Consider the following 26,719-nt stretch of genomic DNA (forward strand, 5'->3'; position numbering starts at 1 on the left):
GTTTTTTTAAGACAAGCACTTTATTGACTAAGCTATCACCTCAATGCTAGTATTAGCAATTATTAATTACATAAAGAGTTGTTCTTAAAAAAACAAAATATATACAGTCAATTCTTATAAAACCCTTCCCATCAAGGACTGAACTCTAATCTGTCCAAAGTTCTATGGCTACTTTGACTGGATTCAAAGCAGTAGATACACAGAGGGGAAGCATTCTGGAAGATGCTTGACTCTAAACATGGCATTACCACAGGACCCAGAATCCTCTTTTCTAGGTAGAGACTTAACAAAGATGTCCAAACAGAGCCAGCTGATGAATGTTCACAGCAGCAGAACTCATAACAGCCCAGAAATAGAAACACGGGTTCATGAGCTAAAGAGTGGATGGAGCAAGGCCCTACAACCATATAAAGCAGAGTTATGCAACTGTCATGGATGCATGCTACCTCACCAGTGAACTTGGAAAGCATCATGGCAAGTGGAAGCAACAGCAAGCCAAGGTCACAAACTGAATGACTACACTGATATACATTGCCAGAAAAGGCAAAGACACAGAGGCAGAAAGCAGTGGCTTTTAGTGGCTGGGGGAGGGGAATGGGGACCAAATGCCAGCTTCTGGAGGACCTCTGTTGAGCAGTGGAGCGTCAAGAAATTTAATCAGTGGTGATGGTGTACATCACAGTGAAACTCCGCATTAATGTGCAAAGTCTACCTGTATAAGAACACCACGTGTCTGAGAGTCTGAAAAACACACACAGGTCTGTTCACTCAATCTCACTGGGTACTTATTTTCCCATTAATATCAATTTAAGAAATGCTGAAATGGACATTTTTTTACTGGTGGTATATTTTTATACATCGGCAATCATCTCTGTGGGACAGATGTGGCTTCAGACAAACAATCACCCCAAAAGAATCTACTCAGGCAGAAACAATTTTACCCCAGTGATGTGTATTCACCAGAGGTCATTTTGCATGGATTCATGTAATGATTATGGCCTCTGAGTTTAAATTTTTATAGATACTAGGATTTAACTGTTTTATTAAAAACCAAACACAAGGAGAATGGGCATTTATACAATTAATGGAGAACTCAGCATCTGTCTCTGGAGCTCTGCCTTGCCCCTGAGCAATGGGGCTCACAGGAGTTCATGGTGGGTCTAGCCACAATGGCTGAGCTCTACACTGGGGTACCTAGACAACCAAAAGCTACAGGCAAAACTGTCAGATTCCAGTCAAGCATGTAAATGCAGTTACTTGAAGGTTCCTGGGTTTTAAGAGCTCTTTTGAGGGAAATGGCAGCTTCAGAGCTGTGGTGACCCTTCCTTTCCAAGAAACAGGTGCTGAAATCCTTGTAGCCGTCGGTTTTATGGCTCCTATCATCCCAGTGTTGGGAGCTACCAAACACCGTCTCTCTTTTCCCAGAAATGTTACTGACCTCTGATGGAAGGCAGGGAAAGGTGTGTAAGTGTCCTGTTGTCCTTGCCATTCCTGCTATCTATTGGGCCAGGCTATACCCATCCCCCCTTTGAATCTCACTGCAAAGGCTGAGACTCACGACACACGGGTAGGCTTACGCAGGAGGTGACAGACACTCACCTGGAGGAAAGGTAGGCTGCTCTATATGAGGCTCTACTTATGTAAGAATAAGATAGAAACACGTGTTTAGCATTACCACCAATCTTCTATATCCTGGGGAACAGGGCTGGGGTTGGCACAGACTCCCTTGTACACAGTGTTAAAAGCCCCCATCCACCATCCTTACACGGTTTGGATACATGGCTTCAAAGGCCATGTACTGAAAGGTGTGGTATCAGTTTATGGTGGTACTAGTAGGCAGAGGCGCTGTTAGGAAATGGCACTTACACAGGGAGTCTAAATGGAAGGTATCAAATACGTCCTCTCAGAGCTTATGAAACCCTATGGAAGAGGAGGCAGGAAAAGTGTAAGAGCCAGAGGGATGGAGGAAGACAGGAGAATAAGGCTCTCTAAGTCAACCAAGCAAGGTCCATATGAGCTCACAGTCCCTGGAGCAGCAAGACGGGGACTACATGGGCCTGTAATGAGGCACTCCACATATATATTATAGCTTTCAGCTTGGTGTTTCTGTGGGACTCCTACGTATGTGAATGGCTCTCTGACTTTTGCGTCTGCTCCTGGGACTCTTTTCCTTATTGGGTTGCCATGTTCAACTTCAAGATGATATCTTTTCTCCTTTGTTTTATTATGTTTTATTTTGTCAAAAAAATCTTAGCCAAAAAAGAAAAAGAAAAAGAAGCGGCACTTAGTGGGAAGAAATCCAGTGACCTGCCCTTGGCACCCTAGGTCCTCCTGCAGTGTCTCTCTCTTTGCCTCCTGGTCACCAAAGTAAGGAGCTGCTTCCACCATTCATCCCTGCTGTGGTACGCTGGGTTCCCATAGGCCTGAAGCCACAGGGTCAACCGGCAATGAACTGAAATCTCCAACAACGATCAGACAAAGTAGAACCTCTCCATAGGGTTATTCTCCCCAGTGCTTTATCATAGCCATCGGGCATTGAGAAGTGTATGCCTCTTCTTTAACTGTCCCACCCTGCTCAGAATTCTAGGGAGGGCAGACATTTTCTTTCCTTGATGACCCATGTGTCCCCACATCCATAGCAATGGGACGGCTAGTTCTTGTACTCCACTCTGCTGGCCACACCTTCCACTTCACACCCTGTTACAGAACCTCCGTCTGCAGTCAATGGACCACGTTTCCCTACTCAGCTTTTCCAACTACCAAGACCTGCTCTTGACCTCACTCTGAGTTGGGAGAATTGGTCAAGACGAGAAAATGTTGAAATGTATTATTTATTACTCTCTCCTCATTTTCTATATCTGTCTTGTTTTTCAATCTGCTGTGTTCTTGTTCCTTTTCTGTGTGTGTCTGTCTCTCCTCCCCTCACTTAACACCGTTATTTCTTCCATTTCAAATTTCCCTGGTACACTGCTAGAATACTGCTAGAATACCCTTATGTCCTTCCAACACCATCTAAGCGACTTGTAGAAGAGCACTTATGCTGACGTGTGGTAACACAGGGAAGCTGGAGTTCACTGGTAACTCTGAGTGATTGATCACAGCAGCACCACATCCCTGTCTCTGTGCCCATGGGAACATTTTTAGCATCCCTTGTGAATTCCACAAAGACAACCGTCACTTCCTTCTCATCTTTGACCTGGTTTTGATATCCACTTTTCTTATGCTGGGGTCTTCCCACCTACACATGAAACCCTTCCATGTCATCCTTGGCTTCTCAGGAACTTGTCACCTACTGTTCTCCCTCCATTTCACAGGGCTGTGGTCCCAGGAACACGGGGCAGGTAGCCACTTTTATCTAGGTGTCTGCTCATAGGGTACCAATTACTCTCAGGTAGCCATTCTTCTCTACGTGTCTGCACATAGGGTGCCAAAGAGTGAATATCATGATCACTCCCTGTGGTCTCTTGGACATGGCAGGCTCAAAGGTCCCAGAGAGAAGAGGATAGAAGGAAGGTCTGAATCTAATGGCTCTTATGACAGAGCATGAAATGGATGTACGGTCAGAGTCCACAGCTGAGCAGGTCTCAGCACCCAGCAGCACCCAGGCCACTTCCACAGTAACTAAGGGAGACGATAACAACAGGGTTACAATGATGGGCGAGGAGGAGGGTGAGCATGCAGGACAGAGCAGGGAGAAGGAGCCACTCTTTCCTGCAGGAAGAGGATGGAGAAAAGCGTCAGTCAGGACAGCAAAGGAAGGCAGGCTCCTGCGGCTGTCAACTCTTCCTGTACTACAGAAAGTGAGCTCTCCAGAGGCTGAGCCCTGCATTGCAGAGTTTTACTAGAAGTAGAAGACAGCTTCCAGGAGAGGGCCCGCTGAAATCCAGAATAAGGGCAGGGCTTCTGTTAAATGTGACGGCTCTGGAGAGTAAGTTAAAGACACAAACAATGGCCAGTGAAGTGCTTTCCTAGGCTGGATATTTGTCACAGTCTGGCAGAGAGAGTATCACAAGCTTTTCCCCATCATGGCAGGTACTCTGAAGCATGCATTAGCATGAGAGGACTGATGGAGCCCCATCGCATATGTGACCATGAGGTTTCACCATCCCAGGCTCATGGACTATCTCTGTAGACCTTCAGCACTGTATACTCCTGATGAAACTCAGTGTTTTCTCTGTTCTCCAATGTCTTTATACATTGTCCTAGCGATTCTTACTTATTAAGGACTGAATACTTAATATGAGGTCAATCTAGATATTATAAATACAAACTACTCTACATAGATGCTCATGAACATGTGTATAGGTAACTGTGTGTGCATGTATGTTAGTGTATGTGTATGAGTGTGTGCATGTATATGTCAGTATGTGTGTATGTGAGTATGCTATATTGTATGAGTGTGTGCATGTATGTATGTTAGTGTATGCTGTGTTTGCAAACACAATATCAGGGACTTCATGTGAGGGAAGGGTTGTTTCTGAATTTTGCCTGCTTGCCCTCAGTCTTGCTGTCAAGTTCATCTATCCTGTTGCTCAGGCATTTTTTTTTTTCTGGATTTTTGAGACAGAGTTTCTCCGTAGCTTTTGGTTCCTGTGCTGGAACTAGCTCTTGTAGGCCAGGCTGGCCTCGAACTCACAGAGATCTGCCTGCCTCTGTCTCCCGAGTGCTGGGATTAAAGGCGTGCACCACCACCGCCCGGGTAGGGTTGTTTCTGATTATGATGTATGGAGTTCCTTAGGACCCTGTTGTGCTCCTCTGTCTAAATCAATCTTCTCTCTGAGCATGTGCTTGGGAAATAATTTATTCCCGCTGTGCCAAGACATGTGGATAAATAATGTAGGAAGGAAGAGAACCCCATAACACCCTAAAAATCTCTCCCCTTCCCACTTACCTAATGGTAGCTTCAGAAACGAGGGCGCTTCCCTGAGATACTCAACAGTGATGGTGACGTCATCGCCAGCGTTTCTCAGAAGGTGCACCTGTTCAGAGGGCGAGAACAGCACTTTGCCATCACAGAAGAACCAGACATAAGTGAAAAATAAAGTCCATGTGGCTCTTTCCTGCTCTCTAGGGACCCATTTCAGTTTCCTCTGAGACACGGACACTCGGTTAGACTAACACGGGATAGAGACAATTGGCTAGGTAGAGCTAAGAGTGAGAGCATTTGTGCCTCACTCATGAAAGCGTGGACATCAAAGCATCTTCGTTTCTTCAGGAGACAAGGTTGCCCACATGACCAACGGTTTAACCCACCACAAAGTAAGATCCCATGCACAAGAACTCAATTTGCTGGTACAAACAGCCAAATGTCAGACACTGGCAAAAGTCACTCCAGCTGTGTGACTTACATAACCATATAATTTCAAAGGTCAAATATCACCTTAACTCGGCAAAATGATAGGCATCGTTAACTCTGATGCGAAAGTCTCCATTAAAATCTGAAATTATTCGCCAGAGTCACACATCTTATGCCCATTTCTTTCCTGAGGGAACCTAGAGTCAGCTTTCTGTACACTGTGTGTGTTGTTAAAATGGATTTTATTAAAACACTATTGGCTTACACGCTATAAATTTATTTATTAGGACTGATCGGGGCCCCATCGCATATACGACCATGAAGTTTCACCATCCCAGGCTCATCAATGTCTCCTTGGACCTTGGCCACTATGTACTTCTGACAGAACTCAGTGTTCTCTCTGCTTTCCAATGTCTTTATACGTCACCCTCAGCAATTCTTGCTTGGACAGCTATGGTGTGGAATGTTGGTGTAAACTCTTAGGGGAGCAGGGGAATGGACCGAAGTGTGAAGAGACACAGCGGAAGGTTCTCTGGCCCCTAGCACCAACATTCTTCTATGTCCTTCATGGTCACGGCTGCCTGTTCAGCTTCACCTGTCCACACCCTCTGAGCTGACCAGATCTTGGGTTTGCCAGACCTTCTATAAAAGACCAGACATTCCTTATGCTGAACAGAGCCTTCTCTAGGCCACCTCCTTGACATGATGGTTCCACCACGTCCTTAAGCCTTTACTGGATTGTGACCTCACATATTCTTTTCCATTGGGATTGCTGAAGCCCTGCCTCCACTCTACCTACTCTTGTCAAGGATTTTGGATGCCCCTCCCCTTATTGTGGTCACTAGTGACCAGGTGCTAACAGTATCCTCACTGCAGATATGTCACATGTATGTCCTCCATGTAGCCATGTGGTCCTGAGGATTAGCTTGTCTTATACGTTCCAAGGTTCCACCCTAGGGTGAGGATAAGCCAATCTGATCCCATCACCCCACAGCACTTCTTTACCTGCTGCTCAGATAAGGGTACACAAACCGAGCAAAGAGAGGGACACATCACCCCCAACACACACACCTGACATCCCCTAATGTTTAGTCTCTGGCTGCAAAGTGGGTGAGAAATGCACAACATATCTGCCCCCTCTCTCTTTAGCAAAGGGCTGGCCTTGTAAATCTCACCCAAGGATGCCTTAATTCTGAACACCAGATGCTTAACAGTGGGCAGGGGATGGCCACACAAAATCTTCTGAGTGGACAGTCACTGCAACACACTGTGTCCGAGAGCCCAGTGTAGGTTAGAACAGAGACAGAAATTGTTGAGAGGTGTGAAACCCAGGTTACCACAGCTCAAACTGCTCTGTCTACTCTACACAGCATAGTCAGGTTACAATGGTCCTGTAGATCTGCATCTTAGTCAGTTGTTCTCTCTCTCTCTCTCTCTCTCTCTCTCTCTCTCTCTCTCTCTGTTTCTCTCTGTTTCTCTGGGTGTGTGTATGTTCCCTGTTGAATTATTAAATAAAATGAAATTTAAAACTCTTTAATGAATTTCAGAGCCCTTCAGCAGAAGAATGTGGCTTGAAGCACTAAAATCTGTGATCGCATATGATCACATTTATATGTATCTTGATAGATGATCTTGTTTGAGAGCTAAAGGGCCATATGGAAAAGTGCAGCCTGAAATAGTCAAGAGCTTTAGTTTAATTAAAAGGCAGAGACATTTGGTTATTTAAGTCTCAAAATGCTCACATTTCCCTGATCTTTTAGGGTAATATTATGGTGAGACATAGGTCTCTACTCACTAGCAATCCTTTTCTTCTAAGTCAAAGCCTGTGTGTGGATCAAGAGAAAAATGGAATTAGATGTGGACGCTGCCATCTCCTCAATGACCTACAGCTCTTCCTCCATCGGCAGAGCACAGCCTTGCACTGACAGGAGCTGGAAGCTGCAACTTCTGCCAGCAGCGACCACTGCTGCCTTTTGTAATTGTTTCTGTTCCCTGGAGACAGCTGCTTTGAGCTCCATCTCTGATTGCAGTACCTATCTTTCCGAGCCCACTGGTACAGGCTGCTGTTCTCACCTCTGATTTCCAGCCATGTCCTTACAGGTAAGCCTCCTTATAAAGGATTCCACATCTTCATTTGCCTATGCGTCTCTACCACCCGGGACATTCCCTACATGTGTTTACCTAGAGCTACCTTTCTAGATTATCCAGACCCACAGCAAACCGACACCAGAAATTTCCTTCTCGGGGTCTGGATCCTGGAGTTGGTAGTCTGAGCTCAGCGTATTGGGAGGGTTGATTGCCATGCCACACTCGCTATCCTACATCAGGAGAACATCATGATCTTATGGTCACCTCACAAGGGCCCCACCTGCCAGGGGACACAAGTACTCTGCTCATAAGTGAGGACTGATGACAACCCAAGCAAGGACTCTAGGGCCTCAGATCTATAGAGATCCCCAGATTCCTGGGGACATAAGTAAGTGCTTGGTGTGGGTAGACATGAGGCAGTTTCAAAAGAGTAACTGCACAATTTTAGATACAAAATGGTTTAAAATGCGGTAAAAGAATGCATATTTTCGCCATCATCCCCATCTCAACCTTTCAGGCCAATGTAAAGATGCTTTTATCTTCCCAGAAACAGTCATAGTCAAGGCCTGTCTCTGATCTCAAGGGAGATTTGACTTGACCTGTAAAAATTCACTGGTTCCCCCCATTTGTCTGGTGACCACCCAAGTGGACCCGCCAATACCTGTGGCATGTAGGAATGACATACCATGAGATTATTCGCGACGCTGTCTCAGTTCTCACATTCATGGATACATGCCCTGAACTCTGGCGAGGCATCACATGCAGATGGGTTTCTGGCTTTTCTTAGACTAATGTGTCTGATTCAGGAACAGTCCAGATTTGGGTTTGCAGAGCGGGTCTGTCACTAGGGTCTTCTCACTGATGCTTGCTTTAGAGGCTTTGCCTGCCATCTTCAAAACAGGAATCCAGCTAACAACAGCTGTGATTAACTGGGCTTCCCTCCCTGTCTCATATTTTCTTTTTTATAAACTTGTTCCTCCGTCTTTGCCACCTCCTTGTTTAAATTCCTGTGTTAGTCCTGCTTTAAATCTCCAATGTGGAAAATAGATTCAAAAAAAAAAAAAAAAAAAAACCAACTTTCTTGCATGTTTAAAAGCTGCTACCTACCCAGAGGTATCATTTAGTCATGTCTCATAATTCTGCCATGAGAAATCTTTCAGTATTATTCATGTTATTTTCTATGATTAAAAAATAAATAAATAAAAAATCTTTTTATATATGTTTGTTTCAACAGTTTATAGTATAGAAACGTGAAAACCTTTCAAAGAAGGATCATTTTGTTAGTTGGTTAGGTTTTTGTTTGTTTGTTTGTTTGTTTGATACAGGATTTCTCTTTGTAGCTCTGCCTGTCCTAAAAGTCTCTCTGTAGTTCAGGCTGGCTTCAAACTTAGAGATCCGCCTGCTTCTGCCTCCTGAGTGCTGGGATTAAAGGCGTTTGCCACCACCACCCAACAAAGGATCATTTTGTTGGCTGTGAAAAAATCTATGCTAGGATTCCTCTGGGGCTGAAACTACTTCCATGTATTCTTAGTTACACTGGTACGAACAATGGGAGTTTTTCCTTTGAAAACAATGGGAAACAGGTAAATTAATTTAAAAAATAGCTATGTCCAAATGTGTGTATATGTGTATTAGTGTGTGTTAGTGTACGTGTATGTACAAGGATCTAAGTGCATAGGCATGAGTCCATGTGTGGAGATGTGTGTATGTAAGTATGAGGGTGTGTATGTATTCACCAAAAAAAATTACATCCTGACTAACTAAGACAACTAAACTTTTAGTCTCTTCCATTTGTTACCTCTAGCATTGCAAAGATTTCACAACATCTGTAGAAGAGGCAGAAGGGACATCCCTGATACTATTCCCTTCATTCTGAGTACAGGACCAGATTGCTACAAGGTCTGGGAGATTCTATCACCCAAAGAGACAAAGCTCCATGGAGTCTCCCTGGAAAACACCCTAGCTCCCGTCCTTGTAAACATATCACATTCTTGCTAGCAGAGCCCAGTGGACTGACCTGGATTTGAGCATCTCCCCTTTACCTCGGTTTCTTTGAGCACAGAAACCGAGGGTTGGAGCCTTACAGATATGAGAGCCGCATGCCAGCTTGGACCACAGCTGAATGCAAAGCCAGGCTTCTAGCATCTCACTCATCTTCACTCTGCACATCTGAGTGTGTGAGGGCATGCTCTCTGTGACCTGGCTACAAAGTCTCCAATGATCCTAGTTTCCAAGCTGATTAATTTCAACTTAAATTGAGTTGATTTAAATTCAATCTTTTCTGTTCCCCCTTCCCCAACTGAGACACTAATGTGACCCTGGCTATGTAACCCAAAGAAAATACCTTGGATTCATCCTAGTCTGAAATAGTGGCTATGAGCGTCTAGGCTCTCAGTAATACAGATGCTTCAGAATCTCGCCCATCCTCTTTCTTAAGATGACACCTCTCCCCCCTCCCCTAGCATCCAACACCACACCCCTTCTTTTCACTCATCAGGCTGCCATGGAGATCTTTATCCCACACGTATGTGAAAGCTGTGCCTATGTTCCCACCACCAGACTCGACACCTTGGTCTGGCTTCACTCTGTCCACCCATCGTTCTCAGGGGACAACCTGCCTTGGCTTCGTCTCCGACTGAGTCGAGCGTCAGCTTTCTAAAGACTGCACCATGTTACTCTATCACTCAATACATTCATTCCGTGCTGAGCTCCTCCCTTGGAATAGCACTACATCAAAGCACCTGGAGGCACAGAAACAGTCTCCAAGGTGTGTTCCCTACACACCCGAGGCATTTCTACTCTTCTGTCCACAGCAAAACGCTGTTAAAATTTTGCTTGCCCTCTAATTCCTCATGTCTGCCCTTCTTAGATCTCCCCGCTATATCTAGTCTAGCCAAGTAGAATTCCTAACCCTCAGCTCATGTAAGTTGACCTACCAGACACCTTCAACCTAGCCGATCCCTGCTCCTTCCCGATCAGTTACTTCCTGTGTGTTCCAGTACCTGGCTTCTCATCTGTCTGCCTGGCTACCTCTGCTGTCAGTGCTGACTTGTGAATTCTTGCAGCCTGAAGTCCTTGGGTGCTTCACCCTAGCAATCCTTGCTTTCCAAATACTCACTGCCAAGCCCTGACTTTCAAAAACAGACATACACTTGATGTTTTCATTTCCCACCTTACAACAATATTTCTCTGCAAAGCCCTTTCTTCAAACACACACTTCTAGTCAAGTGGATATCTCCCTGAAGCCCAGTCCAACAGCAAGTGAAACGTGGCTATGGTGGAGACATCCTCCTGGCCGCACCACTGTGGGACTTGACTGACATAAACACTGGAACCCAGGGCTCTCAGCCAAGGGTCTGTTACCCTGAAACTCACCCTGCCCTTATATTTTGGACCTACTATCTTCAGAGTTTCATGTGATCATGGGAGTGCATGGGAGCAGTGTGTATAAGCTTGTGTGTGTGTGTGTACAAATTTGTGTTGGCAGGGAGGAAAGAGGCAGCACTGAGCTTCTGAGAAAATAGGGTAATGCATTTTTCATACAGGGAAATGCAATGTAATTTCCATTTAATGCTCCAGGGTTTTAATTTTGATGAGGTATTAGACTGGCCAGAGCATCAGAGAATGTCTGTTTCTTTTGTATGATCTGTTTGTTTTACTGACTCGCTTAGCTTTGCAGTCTCAAAAATAGTTTTCAATGCATCTGTAAAAGTTAATGTTTTGTATTTTAATTTTCTAACTTAAGTCTGTATTATATATCAGTCAATCAACCCATCTATCTATCTATCCATCCATCTATCCATCCATCTATTGATTTTTGAGACAGGGTTTCTCTGTGTAGTCCTGGCTGTCCTGGAACTCACTCTGTAGATCAGTCTGGCCTAGAACTCAAAAATTCACCTAAAGGCATGCATTGCCATACCTAGTTATACGTAATTGATCTTACTGAACATCCACCTATCCATCTGTGCATCCCTCTATCTATCTAGAGAGACATTTACTCTCCTCCCCATTGCTAAGAAGTCTTGCAAAGATTTGCACACCCTACAGTCTGCTGTGTGCTGTGTGGTTTGCTGCTGCTGCTCTCGGTGTGACCAGTTCTGGACTGTCTGATGCTCCCAAACTCTCAGGTAACCTCCCACACATCCCATTGCGTTGCAGCCATTTCTTTTAAGGAAAATATTCTCTCCTGGGGAAGAAGAAAGCTCTCGGACTCAGGAAACAAAGAAAACTTACAAGGGCCAGCAAGTTCAGAAAGGGACATGACTCAATGTCCTGTCTCCAAGGCTGTAGTAAAGGGAGAAGATCTCTCTGGACAAGCTGACTGCAGGTTGGGCACATCTGGTTTAGGAGTCACTGCCCATGCTGAGGTGGGCCTTAAATGAGGCAGATGAACCTTGAACTACTCATGTTCTTCTAAGTAACCCAAATAAACTCATCAGCTCACCAACAAGACAGGTGAAAGAATTTTTTGGGTATGTCATGGCTAAGGAGAACAGATGTCTGTTCATGCCTTCCTTAACAGAACAAAGAAACAAACAGAAATCAGTCATACAACAGCCTTTCCCTGTGTTTTCAGTTGGGTTTCCTGTGGATTCACCCACACTTCTTCCCACTGGTTCAAGAAATCTTCCAAGATCCCTCTGCAACTGTGAAAATTTCCTGGTTTTGTTTAAATATAAATAAGATATATTTAAAAAGTACCTTGAGTGATTTCACATCTGAACCAAGATTATACCCTTGTCATAACTAGTTTCTAGGATTTACTTAGCTTTGTTTTTTTATTACCCTTGCTTATTTTAAACACAGGCCTCTACTTAGAAGCCACATGCTTGCTACAGCTACATCCTTGTTTTAGTAGCTACCGCTAGCTGCTGCAGGCATTGGGTCCAGCATGCTTAACAGTTTGGGAAAACAAATAAAATTTTAACATCCACTGGTGTTTGTTGCTTTCAATCAGATGCATTTTACTGCTTGATTTAGTTACTGTGCCTAAACAGATTATAAGTAAAACGTGAACAAATTCAAGCCACAGGAAAATCAAATATCTCACTTCTATGAATGTAACTATATCACACCATTTCAATCTACTCATGTACATGGACAATTGAATTTTAATCATCTAAGAAGGCATCCTTTGGAGTATTCATTATTATTAGACATGAAATAACTCCATTTGTATATTTTAATATTTGGATTTATATTTTTAATTTCATATTTTCTTTACAACTCAAAGTAGCAGGTCCTCTTCTGATCAACTGAACAAAGATGGAACAGTTTGCAAGTGTGGGTATTTTCCTTTGCATATTTCAACACTGCCGTTACAAACTCTGGCTATTCATAGCTGTCTGTAATGGTTAATTTGTGAGTCAATCTTGCTGGGCAACACCCAGTTACTCAATTAAATATTAATCTAGGTGTCACTAGGACAGGCTCTGCAGATATGGTTGGCAACCATCCTCAGCTGACTCAGTAACAGTCTCCTATATAACAAGAATGGATTGAGCACAGAATCTGTTGAACCTCAAAGTTTTTAAAAGGTTTATCCAAGGAGGAAATTCTACCTATGACCGAGAGCTTGGCTTCTCCCAGCATTTTCAAAAACATGTCATTTGCTACAAAGTTCACACACATTTACAGAATACACAGTTGCACATATGTTATATGCTTGCACACAGGTAAACATGCACATAGATGTCTTCTCCTCCCCTAATGTCTCTGGTAGAATCACATGCAACACTGATCAGCAGCACAGTTCTTGGGGTGACAGGGGCAGTGTGAACGGTCAATTGGAGGTTCTTTTCCTTTTTGCAGATTAGAAACAAAGATACACAAAGAGCATTTCAACCAAGTCTGAGCTCAGGGTGTCAGAGTCCTCCACACTCAGGGTTACACTTCCTTGGCAGTCAGAGGACGTGAGTCCCAGTGCTCTCCAGAGCTCTTCCAGTGCTCGGACCTGCAGCTCGTTGTGGTCTTGGCCCTCTTTAAGGTAAGCTTTTCACCATCTCTTGTCTTATCAGTACTTCTGTGTGGTTTATCATCTCAGCCCTCCAAAATCCCAATCTCAGCTCTCGGCAATCTCTGTTTCTAGTTACTCAGAACTCTTCATCGACCCTCTGGAGGCGACTGGAATGTCTAGGCTGGAAGCCTGAGCACTGTCTGCTCTGCATGTCATCTGCTCAGCTCAGCCTACCCATTCTGAAGACCCCAGAGGGGCTACGGTACAGCAACGGGGTTGGGGGGGCGGTGTGCAGAGGAAAGATCTGTTGGGTGCTACCATGAGAGGAGAGGGGATAACTGTTTACACATCCAATCACACATGCTCCTTAGCAGTCATGAGTTGTAGAGGGGTTCTTCCACGCCAGACAGGGAAGTCACTGGAGCATGTGTATATGGGTGGCTGGGTTATCCCAGGGTCTTCTAAATCAAGTAGTCCTTGCAGGGTACCTGCAGGAGCCATGGCCGAAGCAGGGTCTCCAGAAGCAAGGTTGCTAACAGTATAGTACCCATAACTACATAGCTGTGACTGGAATGAAGTCTCTTCAATGTTAGTAGCTGCCTCAAAGCATCTGTGTCTGGATCCAAGTTTCCCTGAGCAGTTGTAAGATATTTAAAGCAGCCAGTTATCTTGATTATAGCTGGAGGAATAGTGAGAAACATGGCTGCATGATTGACAGCTCCTATGCACAAACTTTATTCTTTCTTTTTTTCTTTCTTTCTTTCTTTTTTTCTTTCTTTCTTTCTTTCTTTCTTTCTTTCTTTCTTTCTTTCTTTCTTTCTTAACTTTCTCATTATTTCCCATGTTCCATTTCAATAACTTCTGGCTGGATTTTCATTATTTATTTTGATTCTTCAGGAAAACATCAGCTCATTTTATTATAATTCTCTAAAATTTATTTTTTAGCTGATAAATAAAAAGCTATGCAACATATGTAACTCAACACTTTAACATGGACTCGAGCCTGAATGATAACAACCATCAGTTTTCTTTCTCTGAGAGGTCACACATCTCAGAATCTGTACATTGAGAGCATGAACAGCTTTCTGTCTCCCACAGCTACTGTAACACTATACAGCTCTATGACTGAAGCACACAGTTGTATTAAAAAGAGAGACTCTCTGCTAAATCACATATTTATATGTTTAAAATTTTTATCAACCCCAATTCATAGATTTTTCAAATCAGCAGACAAAGATTCTTTTTTGCAGACATGTCACCTTGCAGATAGATTTACATTAGAAAGATTATCTACTCTGGGCATAGCTGATAATTTTCCCTTAAGAACTTAAACCAGAATTTATTGTAAGATTGAGAGGACAAAACTGCGATGTATGATGTCTTTCACAAATGGGACATCTCTACGAAATTTAAAATCCTGACAAAATAAGGTTACATATGTAACTAACGGTGCTCCTGTAACTTACTTTGTATCACAAAATAATGTAGACATAAAATTTGATAAAGTATATTAGTGCCAAATACTTCTTGGCTGTAACAATATTTATAAAATCTCCATGTCATTTACTGAAGAAATTGTTTCTTGGATAAATACTTTTAATTCTACTCACAATACTACCGGTGTTAAAAAGTGCATAGCCTTTATTTCAATTATGTTTTCTCACCATTAAACTATCACATTTTGCAGAAGAAAGACAAAGAACATTGTTAATTAGTAAGCCTGGAAAGCTAATAACGAGTATGTTTCCTCCAAGTGATCATAACTCCCAACGGTACATCTCTACCAACCAAGAAGCATATGTGCCCATTTGTGAATCTCCCTCTAGCCTGGCACACAGGAAGCAGCAATAAATATGCCCTGAGTGAGGAAATTAATAAATAAATGAGTTGCTTGTGCCGAGCAGGTCATCATATGGGCACAAATCACTCCAAATACTCAGCTGGTTTCATGCGAACTCAGCTTTGGGCAGAGAGGGGACTCTGCCTTAATTCAGAAGAGTTGACTTACCAAAAAAGCACTGCCCAGTGAAAGGGACAAAAGGAAGAAAGCCCATTAGGGATGCTCACTAATTAAGATCCTATTTGAGTTTCACAGCCACACAGAATGAGACCTGAATGGGGGTCTCCTCTAAGCTCATCCTGCCTCCTGTTTCAATAACTCTCTGCTTCTCCTCCTTGCTGCTTTTGCACCTCATTCCTGCTCAACCCCTGTGCACGTAGCCCGCCCTGCAAGCACCTCATTCCCCTCCTTCCTCATCTTGTTTCTCAAGATTCAGCTTTAATGGAATCTCCATAATGTTCTCTCTCACACACAGCAACTAGGACCTTACTACACAGGCACCATGGTACCAGATTCTCTGCACTGTGGGACTCTCTCTCTCTGCCCCAAAACTAGAGTTGATGCTTCAGGATGAGGTATCTCTTCCATCTTTCTTGCCTTTTTAACCTAACGATACCTGAGCCCATTTCTTGGGGGTGAACTGCTTACGAATAATTTTGACCCACGTCATCTAAAGTAACCATCAAATGTACCTATCAGTTGACCTCTCCACATGTATATTTTACCCACTAAGATGCTGGGGGAGCCAGTGTATCAGAAACTGAAGACTCCTGACAGTGAGGCCTTATGTGGTACAAAGACCTTGGAGGGAAATCTGGTAGAGTCTACTTTTTGTCCTGAGGTGGCCCTCTAGGCAATGCAGTAAGTCAAATGCTTCCTGAATGTCGATGCCCTGAAATTTAAAATGGGAAAAATCTAATGCACTTTCTTCAGCGCTTGTGAAGACCTTCCGGTTCCGGGTGTCTTGTAATTAGCTAACATACGTGTTCCTTTTCAATTCTAAAATTGGGTCTATGAAAACTTTAAGATAAATGTAGGATAACAGAAAAAATATTTAGAAGAAAGTAACACAAAAATAGACCCGTCCCCCATGTAAGACTTACCACTTCTTCATGGGTTGAATTTTCTACATTAATGCCATTCACCTGAACAATGACAAATGAACAATTTTGAGGATAATGGCTGACGGGAATAAGTTTAGAATTTAAAGATGCAATCGAGTTAAGGATTAACGTTTACAATACTGACCTGCAGCACAGCATCTCCTACGAACAACATCTCTGTCTGGTCAGCTGCAGGGTTGCAAAAGCAGCAATATCGTTAAGGGACTCTTAGCAACCTTTCTTCACAGAAGTCTTTAGCTGGCATTGTGTTTGCATGAACAGACATACATGTGCTTTCGTGTCTGCATATGTTTGTGCATGTGTGCCCAAATATGTATGCTCTGATATGTGTGCAGATCAGTGTCAGTGTGATTTCAAGAGAACAGTAAAAGAAGTGTGTTCTGTGTGCATGCTTGTAGCTAGGTGTGGAATGTGTTTTCATGTGCATGTACATGTCTGTGCATGCCTGTGTGTGTCTGTCTGTGCTATGTGTGTGTTGTATGTGCATGAGTTTGCGTGTATGTGTACATAGGCAGGAGTGCAAATGGGTGTGGGAAAATGTAAGAAACCAGTGAGTTAAATGGATCACCAATTTTAAGTACCTTAAAGAGACTTGTGATGTGAGCTACAAATACCACTCCCACTATCGATGAATTTGATTGATGTATGTGGAAAGTTGGTTCACACTTTTCATTAAGTCAACATAGACAATAAACAAGAAATTTCAGAAGCCATTCAGTATCTCCCTCTCCTCCACATGAATGTGCTCAGATTGCTACCACTAAAGAAGGAAGGACTGTGTTATCAAGTTCAATAAAATCTCACACACATTTCCACTCGGCATCTCCCCCATCACTGAAGAGATAATCCAACACAACTGAACTTATTTGCACTGTGTGAAGTATTTTTCTTTCATATTTGATGAGAGGAAAGTCTGTATGTGAGTTTGAAGTTTTAAAGGTCTTTCATTAAATACTGGAAAAGAATAACTTTAAAAAATACTAGCATGCTCTTTAAGCCCCATGGACAGCTGGATGTTGTGGCTCCTGCCTTTAATCCCAGCACCCATGAGACAGCAGGCAGGCAGATCTCTATCAGGTCAGCCTGGATTAAATAGTGAGTTCCTGGATAGTCAGCAGTACACCATGAGACCCTGTCTCAAAAATCCAACCAACCAGCCAAAGAAACAAACCAATCAGAAAACACATAGAGATAACGACAACTGCCAAAGCTATTCTATTCATAAACAACATTAAATTATATTGAAAATGAAATAAACATCCATATGTCTGAATCTTAAAGCAAGGATGTTCAGTAATCCACACGAGGTCCCTCATCTCACCAAGGCTTACCACGAACAAGCTGCCACAACCATCCCTTGTTGCCACCAGGTCTCCCTTTGGTTCATTCCCGAGGCTCAAAATTCTCTTTCTCTCTGTCCTTAACTGCCTCTGTCACCATCCCCATTTCTTGCCATCTCAACCTCTCCATTTCTGGTTCTTTCTCATGTCTTTGCATAGTCTTTATCTTCAGCTGTACCAGAGTGGGGTGAGGCTCAATGAGAGTCATTGATCCTCTTGCACACAGGAGAGATCTAAGAGACCAGGTCTACAAGAGCATACAAACCCCAAATCCATCAAAAGACATTGCACACATAATGGTAAAACTATTTACAGACTGTAGCTGAGTTTCCAGGTGAGTAAGTCTTCCTGTCAGAAACACATTGAGGAGGTCTGTTTGGTTCCCAGGATGGCCAGGAGCCACCAGTGGATACTGAGAGATGCCCTCAGGGAGAAGAGGCTCATGCTCAGTCACACCCTCATCTATATTCCTGTACTGAGACATGCTTGCGCCTGCATCTCCATATATGCTATCCATCTTCATCTGCACCTTGTGTTGCGCTGTGCTTATGGATGCTCCCTTCTGCCTTGCCACACCTGCACCCCTGTGCTACACTGTGCCCACGCCCACACCCCTTTCTAAGTAATGCCTACTTCATAAAGTCATGCCATGCCATGTCAGTACTTTTATTCTGATACTAAACTAACTCCCAAAAGCTTTCTCCTGCTATGGCATGGCCCGTATCTGTGCCCTGAGCTGCCTTTTCTGGATGCAGTGTATTCTCCCAAGGACTGGAGAGTCATTAAATGACAACAGATTCTAGGTAAGACTGACTGTACACCAAATCAACTCCTCTTAATGCATCTTGCATGAAATAAGGTTTGACTGGAAAGAAGTCAGCTTTATTAAAATTTCTCAGGCCATGAGCTTGGCATGTCTGATATCTCCTGTTCTACATCAGCTTACAAGTCACCAGAGTTTCCATCTGGGAGAAGCAGCCACTTCCTATAGTCTCTGGAATGGATGGTGCTGTGTTCTGCAAGCTGTGCTGGGTCCGGATGTTCCATGCCAGTTGGGCAACAGGAGGATCAGTCCTAAGGAACTACTGAAAGCATTGATTGCACACAGATTTCATGTTATAAATTACCAAGTAATGAAGTTAAAATGTCAGCAGCTACCTAGATAAATAGCAAAGCACTTGTATAAAATTTCTGAAGTTTTTGAGAGCAAATGAATACCCTCAAAGAAAATGGGCAAATCTTATTAAAGTAGAAGACAGTGGTACATGCCTGTTCTCTTCTTTCCTTAAAAGGCAGTTCTCCCTCCACTGGGGGTTGAAGAAGTAGCGAAAGGAGATGTTTGAAGAGACAAAGGGACATGAACGGTGCCTGCATGTCCTTCGGGAAGGAAATGAAGGCTGAAGCAGTCTTCCTTGCTACAGTTTTTCTTTGTTGTTTGCTACTTTGTTCCATTCGCGACAACAGCTAGCTTTACTAGAACTATGACTACTTGAATTCACAGCAAACTGCAAGCTTTATTTCTGGAATGATCAAAGCTCTTATATATGCCCATACAAAAATAGTAATAAGACAATTTAGTTAAAGCATTATCTATAATTTCACTGAACGTCAAATGATTCTTGGTGCAAATTTAACTCTTACCAAATAATCCAATTTTTAAAAAAATGGATCTAAACAGAGAACTCTCAACAGAAGAATCTCAAATAACTGAAGACACTTATGGAGTTGTCAACATCTTTAGCCATCAGGGAATGCAAATCAAAATGACTCTGAGATACCATCTTACACCAGTGAGAAAACACCAAGAATAGCTTATGCTGAGAGGATGCGGAGTAAGGAGAACACTCCTGCATTGCTGGTGGGAGTGCTAACTTGTACAGTCACTGTGGAAATCAGTATGACAATTTCTCAGACAATTGGGAATCAATCTACCTCAAGACCCAGCAATACCACTCTTGAGCATATACCCAAAGGATGCACTCTAATACCACAAGGACATTTGCTCAGCTGTGTATATAACAGTATTATTCATGATAGCCAGAACCTGGAAACAACATAGATGCCCCTAAAACAAAGAATGGATTTAAAAAGTGTGGTACATTTACACTATAGAGTACTACTCAGTGGTAAAAACCATGATATCTTGATTTGCAGGCAAACGGATGGAACTAGTAAAAGCAATCCTGAGTGAGGTAACCCAGATCCAGAAAGACATAAACAGTATGTACTCACTCATAAGTGGATATTAGACATAAAGCAAAGGATAACCAGCCTATAGTTCATGACCTTAGAGAAGCAAAACCCTTAGAGACATACATCGATCTTCTGGGAACAGAAAATAAACAAGATCTCCTGATAGAAGTAGGAATGGGTGGGGGTGGGGGGAGAGAGAAGGGAGGGTGGAAGGGGAGGGGAAGAGGGAAATGGGAGGGAGAAGGAGAACATGAGGGAACAGGATGGTCAAGATGGGGGAAGGAGAGGCTACGGAAAGATTGAGGGAGCCATTAAGGGACTAGTGAGAAACCCGGCACCAGGGAAATTCCCAGGAATCCACAAGGATGACCTCAGATAAGACCCTAAGCAATAGCAGAAAGGGTGCTTGAACTGGCCTTGCCCTGTAATCAGATTGCTGACTACCTTAATTGTCATAATGGAACCTTCATCTGGCAACTGATGGAAGCAGATGCAGAGAGCCACAGTTAAGCATTGGGTAGAGCTCCCAGAGTCCAGTGGAAGAGAGGGAGGAGTGATAATATGAGCAAAGGGGTCAAGACCTTGATGGGGACCCACAGAGACAACTGACCCACGCTAGTGGAAGCTCACTGACTCCAGACTGACAATGGGGGAACCTGCATAGAACTGATCTAGGCCCTCTGAATGTGGGGGACAGTTGTGTGGCTTAGGCAGTCTGTGGGGCCACTGACCATGAGACCAGGATTTATCCCTAGTGCTTGAACTGGGTTTTTGAAGCCCAATCTCTTTGGAGGGATACTTGCTCAGTCTAGATATAGGGGGAAGGGTCTTGGTCCTGCCTCAAAGGGATGTGCTAGACTTTGTTGACTCCCTATGGGAAGCTTTACCCTCTCTAAAGGGTGGGTGGGAATAAAGTGGGAGGAGGGGAGGGGTGGAAACTGGGATTGGTGTGTAAAAGGAAAAGATTGTTTTAAAAATAAATAAGTTAAAAAATTTTAAAAAGAAATGTAATGTGCTCACGACCCCTCTTTGCATGAATATGACAGGCACTTATGCCTCATAGAGGCGACAGACAATATCAGAGCCACCGAGCCCCAAACAAAAGCAGGACTATTTTTTTTCTTAAATGTAAATTTTCTATAAAAATTAAAAAAAAACAGGGTAATATTAAAGTTTGATTCTGTTAAAAGTAAACAACAAACGATATATTAGCATTGGGAATCCGCTAAAATAATCAGTTCTCCTTGAACCTTTTGTGTTTCTAGAATAAAGGCTGGAGCGCCATCCCTGAGGTGACCCAGGCTTTGAAACACTAAAGCAGCTCCACCACGCTGAACACTCAATTATCTCTGGTGACTTTAAAATATTTTCTCTCAGAAGAAGCCTGTACAAAGCATCCTTTTTTTTTATGTCCTCTCCCACAGAGTCTTAGGCAGGCCAATCCCAATTTCTAACCCTGAGCTGCCTCCCCAGCCCCTGATTGTGTGATACAAACACGAGTGTCTGCCTGTAGGCACACATGAACACACCAGAGCACACCAGAGTGTGTGTGAGTGCCGCAGAGCCTGCCTTATCAAATTCCTGCTGTTCTCACCTGGGGCTTCTGCGGCTTTCACTGACATTTTGTTCTAAGGCTGCCACTGTAATAAAATGTTCATGCATGTTCATTGTTCTGGCGAATTGGCGAAGGGACTACACCTGCCGAGGCAGCCTTTTCTGTGGCTTTCACTAACTCTGCCTCACCAACAGAAACCAGTTATGCCTGCCATCACCCACTCCAGCTGATCCCTACGGTTCCAACCCTCCCAGCGCCTCCTGTCCAGTCACATAGGAATAGGGTGAGCAGTTAGTCACAATGGTTGTTTCTCATTTAGTCATGCGTTTGATAACCCTGGCTCAAAAAAATACCAACTAAGATAGAACATGATGTCACTGCCATCAGAGACGGGGATAAGGATGGCCAGGTGGCCTCCTATTGGGAAGATGGCTCACTAGTTCCCACTTCAGTTCATTTCCCAAATACAGCCTTTATTAAGTCTCTAGGCCTTTCTAGAAAGGTGTAATTTACCTATAACAGGGCTATCTGCACTCTTATAGTTTAAAGGTTACACTTTGAAGCATGATGCAACCTACACTTAAATGGTGCTTTCTGTCTCCCAGGAGGCTTCCAGAAGCATAAGCCAAGGATCCAATTGGGTGACTTTAAGAGCAGAAAAAGATCACCCCAAACTCCATACCTCGGGATCTGTGTAGGTCCTGGACAGGCTCTAGGAGGTTCAAATATCACGTGCTCAGAAAATATGTGTGGGTCCTGATTAGGCATGAGCAGGCTCGAGGACACTGGGCATCTGTTGGGTCCTGACTAGGCACGAGCAGACTTGAGGACACAGGGCTGGGCATCTGTGAGGGTCCTGTCTAGGCACCCAAGTATCTATATAACCATCAGCTCCATCCTCCAAGCCTGCGATCTGGTTCTGACATTAATTAAAAATAACTTATAGTGTTCCTGCTCACCTTCCTTCAGTTCTGCCTCAACTCAGCCACTGGAAGTGGAAATTCCTACACAAACTGAAATTAAATCTGCAAGAGATAATATGTGCTGCGGAGCTCTTGAAACAGCTCAAGATTCTTTGGGGGGCTTTTACATTTCTCATTCAGCTCTACAGTCAATTTCATTATCCGTGTGAAGTTCTGTTTACTCTGATAGCTTTAAAAGCGTATCTTTTATTGAGGCCTTAGCAGTGAAGGAAAGTTGATCTATTCTCCCTTTGATTTATGACCCAATTCAGGGGTGAAACCAGAGCTTCCTTTCTGTAGGTCTAAGAACAGGCTAACCTGAGACCAGAACAAAGCTTATTTGGCACAGTAAATTATGAAGGAAAAAAAGTTAATATAAAAACTCCAAATTTGACTCCACGTCCACCTTGCCAGGCAAAAGAGGTTCCCTGTGATCTACTCTGGCAAGCACATCCAGAGAAGACAGTAACTGTCTTTCCCAGTGGCCTTGAATGTTCACATTTTAAACTTCAAGAGCAATTTCCTTATAGCCTCAAAACGAAGGAAGAGTGATACCCTCTGAAGGGAAAGCCTCACACTCCAGAAGCAAAGTGCCAGAGATAGAGCAGCCTCCAACCCAGATGTAGGCGGTAACCATGATGGATGCTCCAGGGCATGAATAGTGGCGTCACAGACACATCCATGAAAATAGACATTATTGCTATCGAATTTAATGATATTCAATACTTAAATGGAAGTGTGGAAATAAGAGAAGTATAAGGGCTAAGGGAAAATGTTCAGTATTAGATTAAGCAATATAGATGAAAATATCAAATAGGAAAAAAATAATGGCAAAAATGTGTCATGGAGGTATATGGCAGGACTCTGATGCCAGGTGACAGTTGTGGGGAAAGTTAGAATCCATCTGTCTGTCTGTCTGTCTATCTGCCTACCTACCTACGTATCTACCTATTAACTATCATCCATCTGCCATCTATTCACCTGTTAATCTATATCTATTATATATCATCTATATATCTATGATCTATCAATCTGCTATCATTTAGCATTTATCTCTCATCAACCAACCTATATTTGTCTGTCTGTCTATCTATCATCTGTCTGTCTATCCATTTGTTACCACCACCAAGGTAGATGTCCTGAGAGAATGCAGGTGTGACTGGAGAGGGGCGGGGTTGGCACCAATGATACAAACAGGGGCTCTGAAGCTCAGCCAGCTATTTCCACTCATATAGCAAACAAAAATCATTTTATATGGGCAGGGTGTGACAGGGCCACACAGCAGAGTTAAGATCAAAGAAGATAAAGATGAGCAGAAAATTCACACCCCCAGTGTTAGCAACTCATTCACACAGAACAGCCCTGTTCTAATAAAGCTTATACATGCCCTTCACAGGTAGATGTTCAGTCTGCTGCCACTGGGGAAAGAGGGCATTTAGTGCTTTTCTTCTCAGTGTGACCCAGGTTCCCAGGCAGTCACCCTGATGAGCATGAAGCCCTGAATCCCGAACAGACGGCTTTTGTCAAATGCACTGCAGGGGCATCTCTAGATGGAAAAGCAAGTGTCCATGTTTGAATGCCCCAGGGTCTCAGCCTGACATCACAAGAAGCTGGTGGGGTTCCCTCTCATGACATGACATTATCGCTTGGCAGGGTGACAGCCATGTGCCCTGCTCAGTTCTAAGTGACTGATCATTGCTATTCTGCAGTCGCTCTATTAAGAGAAACAAGGAAGCGTTCTTCCTGTAGATGCTAACACAAATCCATCCTCAACTTTAAAGTCCTGTCATGTGTTCACTGCTGCCTGTCTGCCTCAGCCCTCTGCTCAGGATTCAAGCAGAGAGGTGAGAAAACACAGGCAGGGCATGGGGATGCTACTCTTCAGAGTCATAGGCTGGTAAGAACAGCGACACACCTATCAAAGAGAGTGAGGCTTTGCCATGCCCACTACTCCTAGAAGATGCAACAGGTCTGAAGAACTTCTGCATGCCCATGTAGCCACCAGGAACCCGACCCACAGCTCCCCAGACAAGTGTGGGATATAGGTGTTGTGGCTGTTACTGAAAAAGAAATTTGGGTTCTTCAACTCAATTATTTTTCCACAATGAGGACACAGAATCAAAACAGGTCACTGTCTTCCTCAAGACCCAGGAGAATTCTCAGTGTGTCTTCCCAAGGACAGGGAGGTTCTAATTGGCCCTGTAGAGATCACTTTGGCCTCTGACAGAGGTCAGCACACCTCACATGAGAGTCACAGGCCAACCAAATATACTGCACACTGCAATCGAAGAGCTATATAAACTCCCATCATGTTAAATTTATGTTCTTATAATTATATTCTTGAGGCCTTTTAACAAAATATGGTATTTGAAATGAACATTTACATATATAGATGCATGTATATGGAAAGATCAAAACTAAAATGTATATATGTATACCTATACATGAAAATCCTGAAATATTAGATAAATAGTTGAGAAGGAAGTAGATTAATGGGCAGAAGGAGGATGGGAAGATAAACAGGGAGATGGATTGAGAGACTAGAGACAACATGATGACAGACAGACAGGTTTTCAGTGCTCAACACAGCTTTCTTCACTATGCCCATGAGCTTCCCTAGCATCTCACGAACACAGAAAAAAGGAAAGGAGGGTAGGCAGGGAGGAGAACTCATGAGATTCCTGTAGGCTGCCCTGGCCCGTGTGTCCTTTGCTGTTTCTGCTCGCAGTTCGTCTTTGAGCTATTAAAAACCTCGCCAACTCCCATGCCAGGTGTGACATTCCTATATGTCAGTTGTTCCCATCCTTCTTAATGTTGTGACCCTTTAGTACAGTTCCTCTGTAATGACCCTAAGCATAAAGTTATTTTCATTGTTACTTCATAACTGTGATTTTGCTACTATTGTGAATCATAATGTAAACATTCAGTCTTAGGCAATCCCTGTGAAAGGGTTATTCAACCCTCCAAAGGGGTCATGACCCACAGATAGAGAATGGGGTAAGTGCTATCTTGTTTCCTATATGGAAGAGAGTAGGATCGTGACAGGCGTGGCAGTTTTTGAGGACAGTTTTTGAGGACCTCTATTTCTAGAGATTTATTGCAAGAAGACGCTGTAGCCTTACAATCTGAGCAAGGAAAAGTTTACAATGCTCTTTCTAATGTTTTCATTCTAGTTAGCAACAACTTGTAACTGCAATTAACAAATAGGCTGTTGACACATCTTTATTTACCACTACACACTTTAACTATGATCCTTAGTGCAGTAACCTGAAAGGCACTCAAAGAGCATTCCCTACCTCAGTGTGTCAGCAGCCCTTCTGATTGTCTCATATTTAATTGTGTATCCCCAACTTCCAGATCTGGTTCTCATATAGCTCCCCATAAGTCTCCAGTCAAAGACAAAGACCCCTTGTCTAGTACTGAGCCATATTCTGAGGAAGGTAAGCTCGATGGCTGCTCCCCTGTTCTCTTCTAACCTGTGCACAGCGCAAAACCACACCACGTTGTGAATCTTCCAAGTGCTGCAAAAGACCAAAAAAGATCAGAGAGTAGAAAAGCTTGAAAGTGGGAATGAAGTAGGTTATCTCTCAAAATGGGGAGAATCATCAATGAACGCAAGCACAAAAAAGATGACTCAGTTATTTATAGGGGACACTGAAATATACCGGACAAAGGTGGTCAGGTACCTGAGAGAGCCTAGCTGAACGGCCAGAGCAAGAAGATTTGAATGGTAGAACTGGAAGGGATGGGGATAAGTCAGGCCAGTCTCTGTGCACTTATACACCAGCTACCATGTTCTCCATACTCTGCGTTAGAATATTCTTGAAAGGAAAATAGATCCTGAAGCTCATGGTGGGAAGAAAGCTCTCGCAGGAACTCATGGCAAATGCATTGTCTCAACTCCTCAGAGGGAGAATTTGGGCTCCAACTCTAATTATAGAGGCAGAAAGGAAAGAATATGGTAGGTTTCCCTCCCAGAAGATGGAAGTGGAGTTGCTTGGTGATTACCCACATTTCCCTCTTAGACCGGGAATGAAGACCTGCCATCTTTCAATAGAGTTACCCTACTGCATGCACGAGACAAAATCCTGAAGGAACCTGCACAAGCTAAATGCAGCATTATCATATGCATCCCATGTTTTCTTTGGTTGAAAAAGCAAACCTTCTTTCTTCAAAACCCTGGAGACAGAGCATATTTTACCACCCACCACTTCCCTACTGGATTAACTAAGTACTTGCACAAAGCATACACCCAGAGTCACAAGCACAGAGGATAGAGCCTAAAAGTCTGGGCTTAAGCTGCATGAAAAAAGCTCTTTACCATTTTTCTTTTAGCAAATGTTCATTCATGGTAGGAAAAAC

At 43.4% G+C, this 26,719-nt stretch overlaps 1 protein-coding gene across 1 annotated transcript in view; it reads right to left on the bottom strand.

Moving 5' to 3' along the window:
• Positions 1–26,719, bottom strand: part of Sntg2 (syntrophin gamma 2) — a 209,624-nt gene that overhangs the window by 97,500 nt on the left and 85,405 nt on the right. The window contains exons 5-7 of the mRNA XM_057778495.1: positions 16,432–16,475; positions 16,287–16,328; positions 4,892–4,979 (exon numbers count right to left, since the gene is read on the bottom strand). Coding sequence (XP_057634478.1) covers positions 4,892–4,979; positions 16,287–16,328; positions 16,432–16,475 — 174 coding nt within the window. The remainder of the gene's footprint in view (positions 1–4,891; positions 4,980–16,286; positions 16,329–16,431; positions 16,476–26,719) is intronic.

This window comes from Chionomys nivalis, chromosome 1, assembly GCF_950005125.1.
Source record: "Chionomys nivalis chromosome 1, mChiNiv1.1, whole genome shotgun sequence".
NCBI classification, from domain to species: Eukaryota; Metazoa; Chordata; class Mammalia; order Rodentia; family Cricetidae; genus Chionomys; species Chionomys nivalis.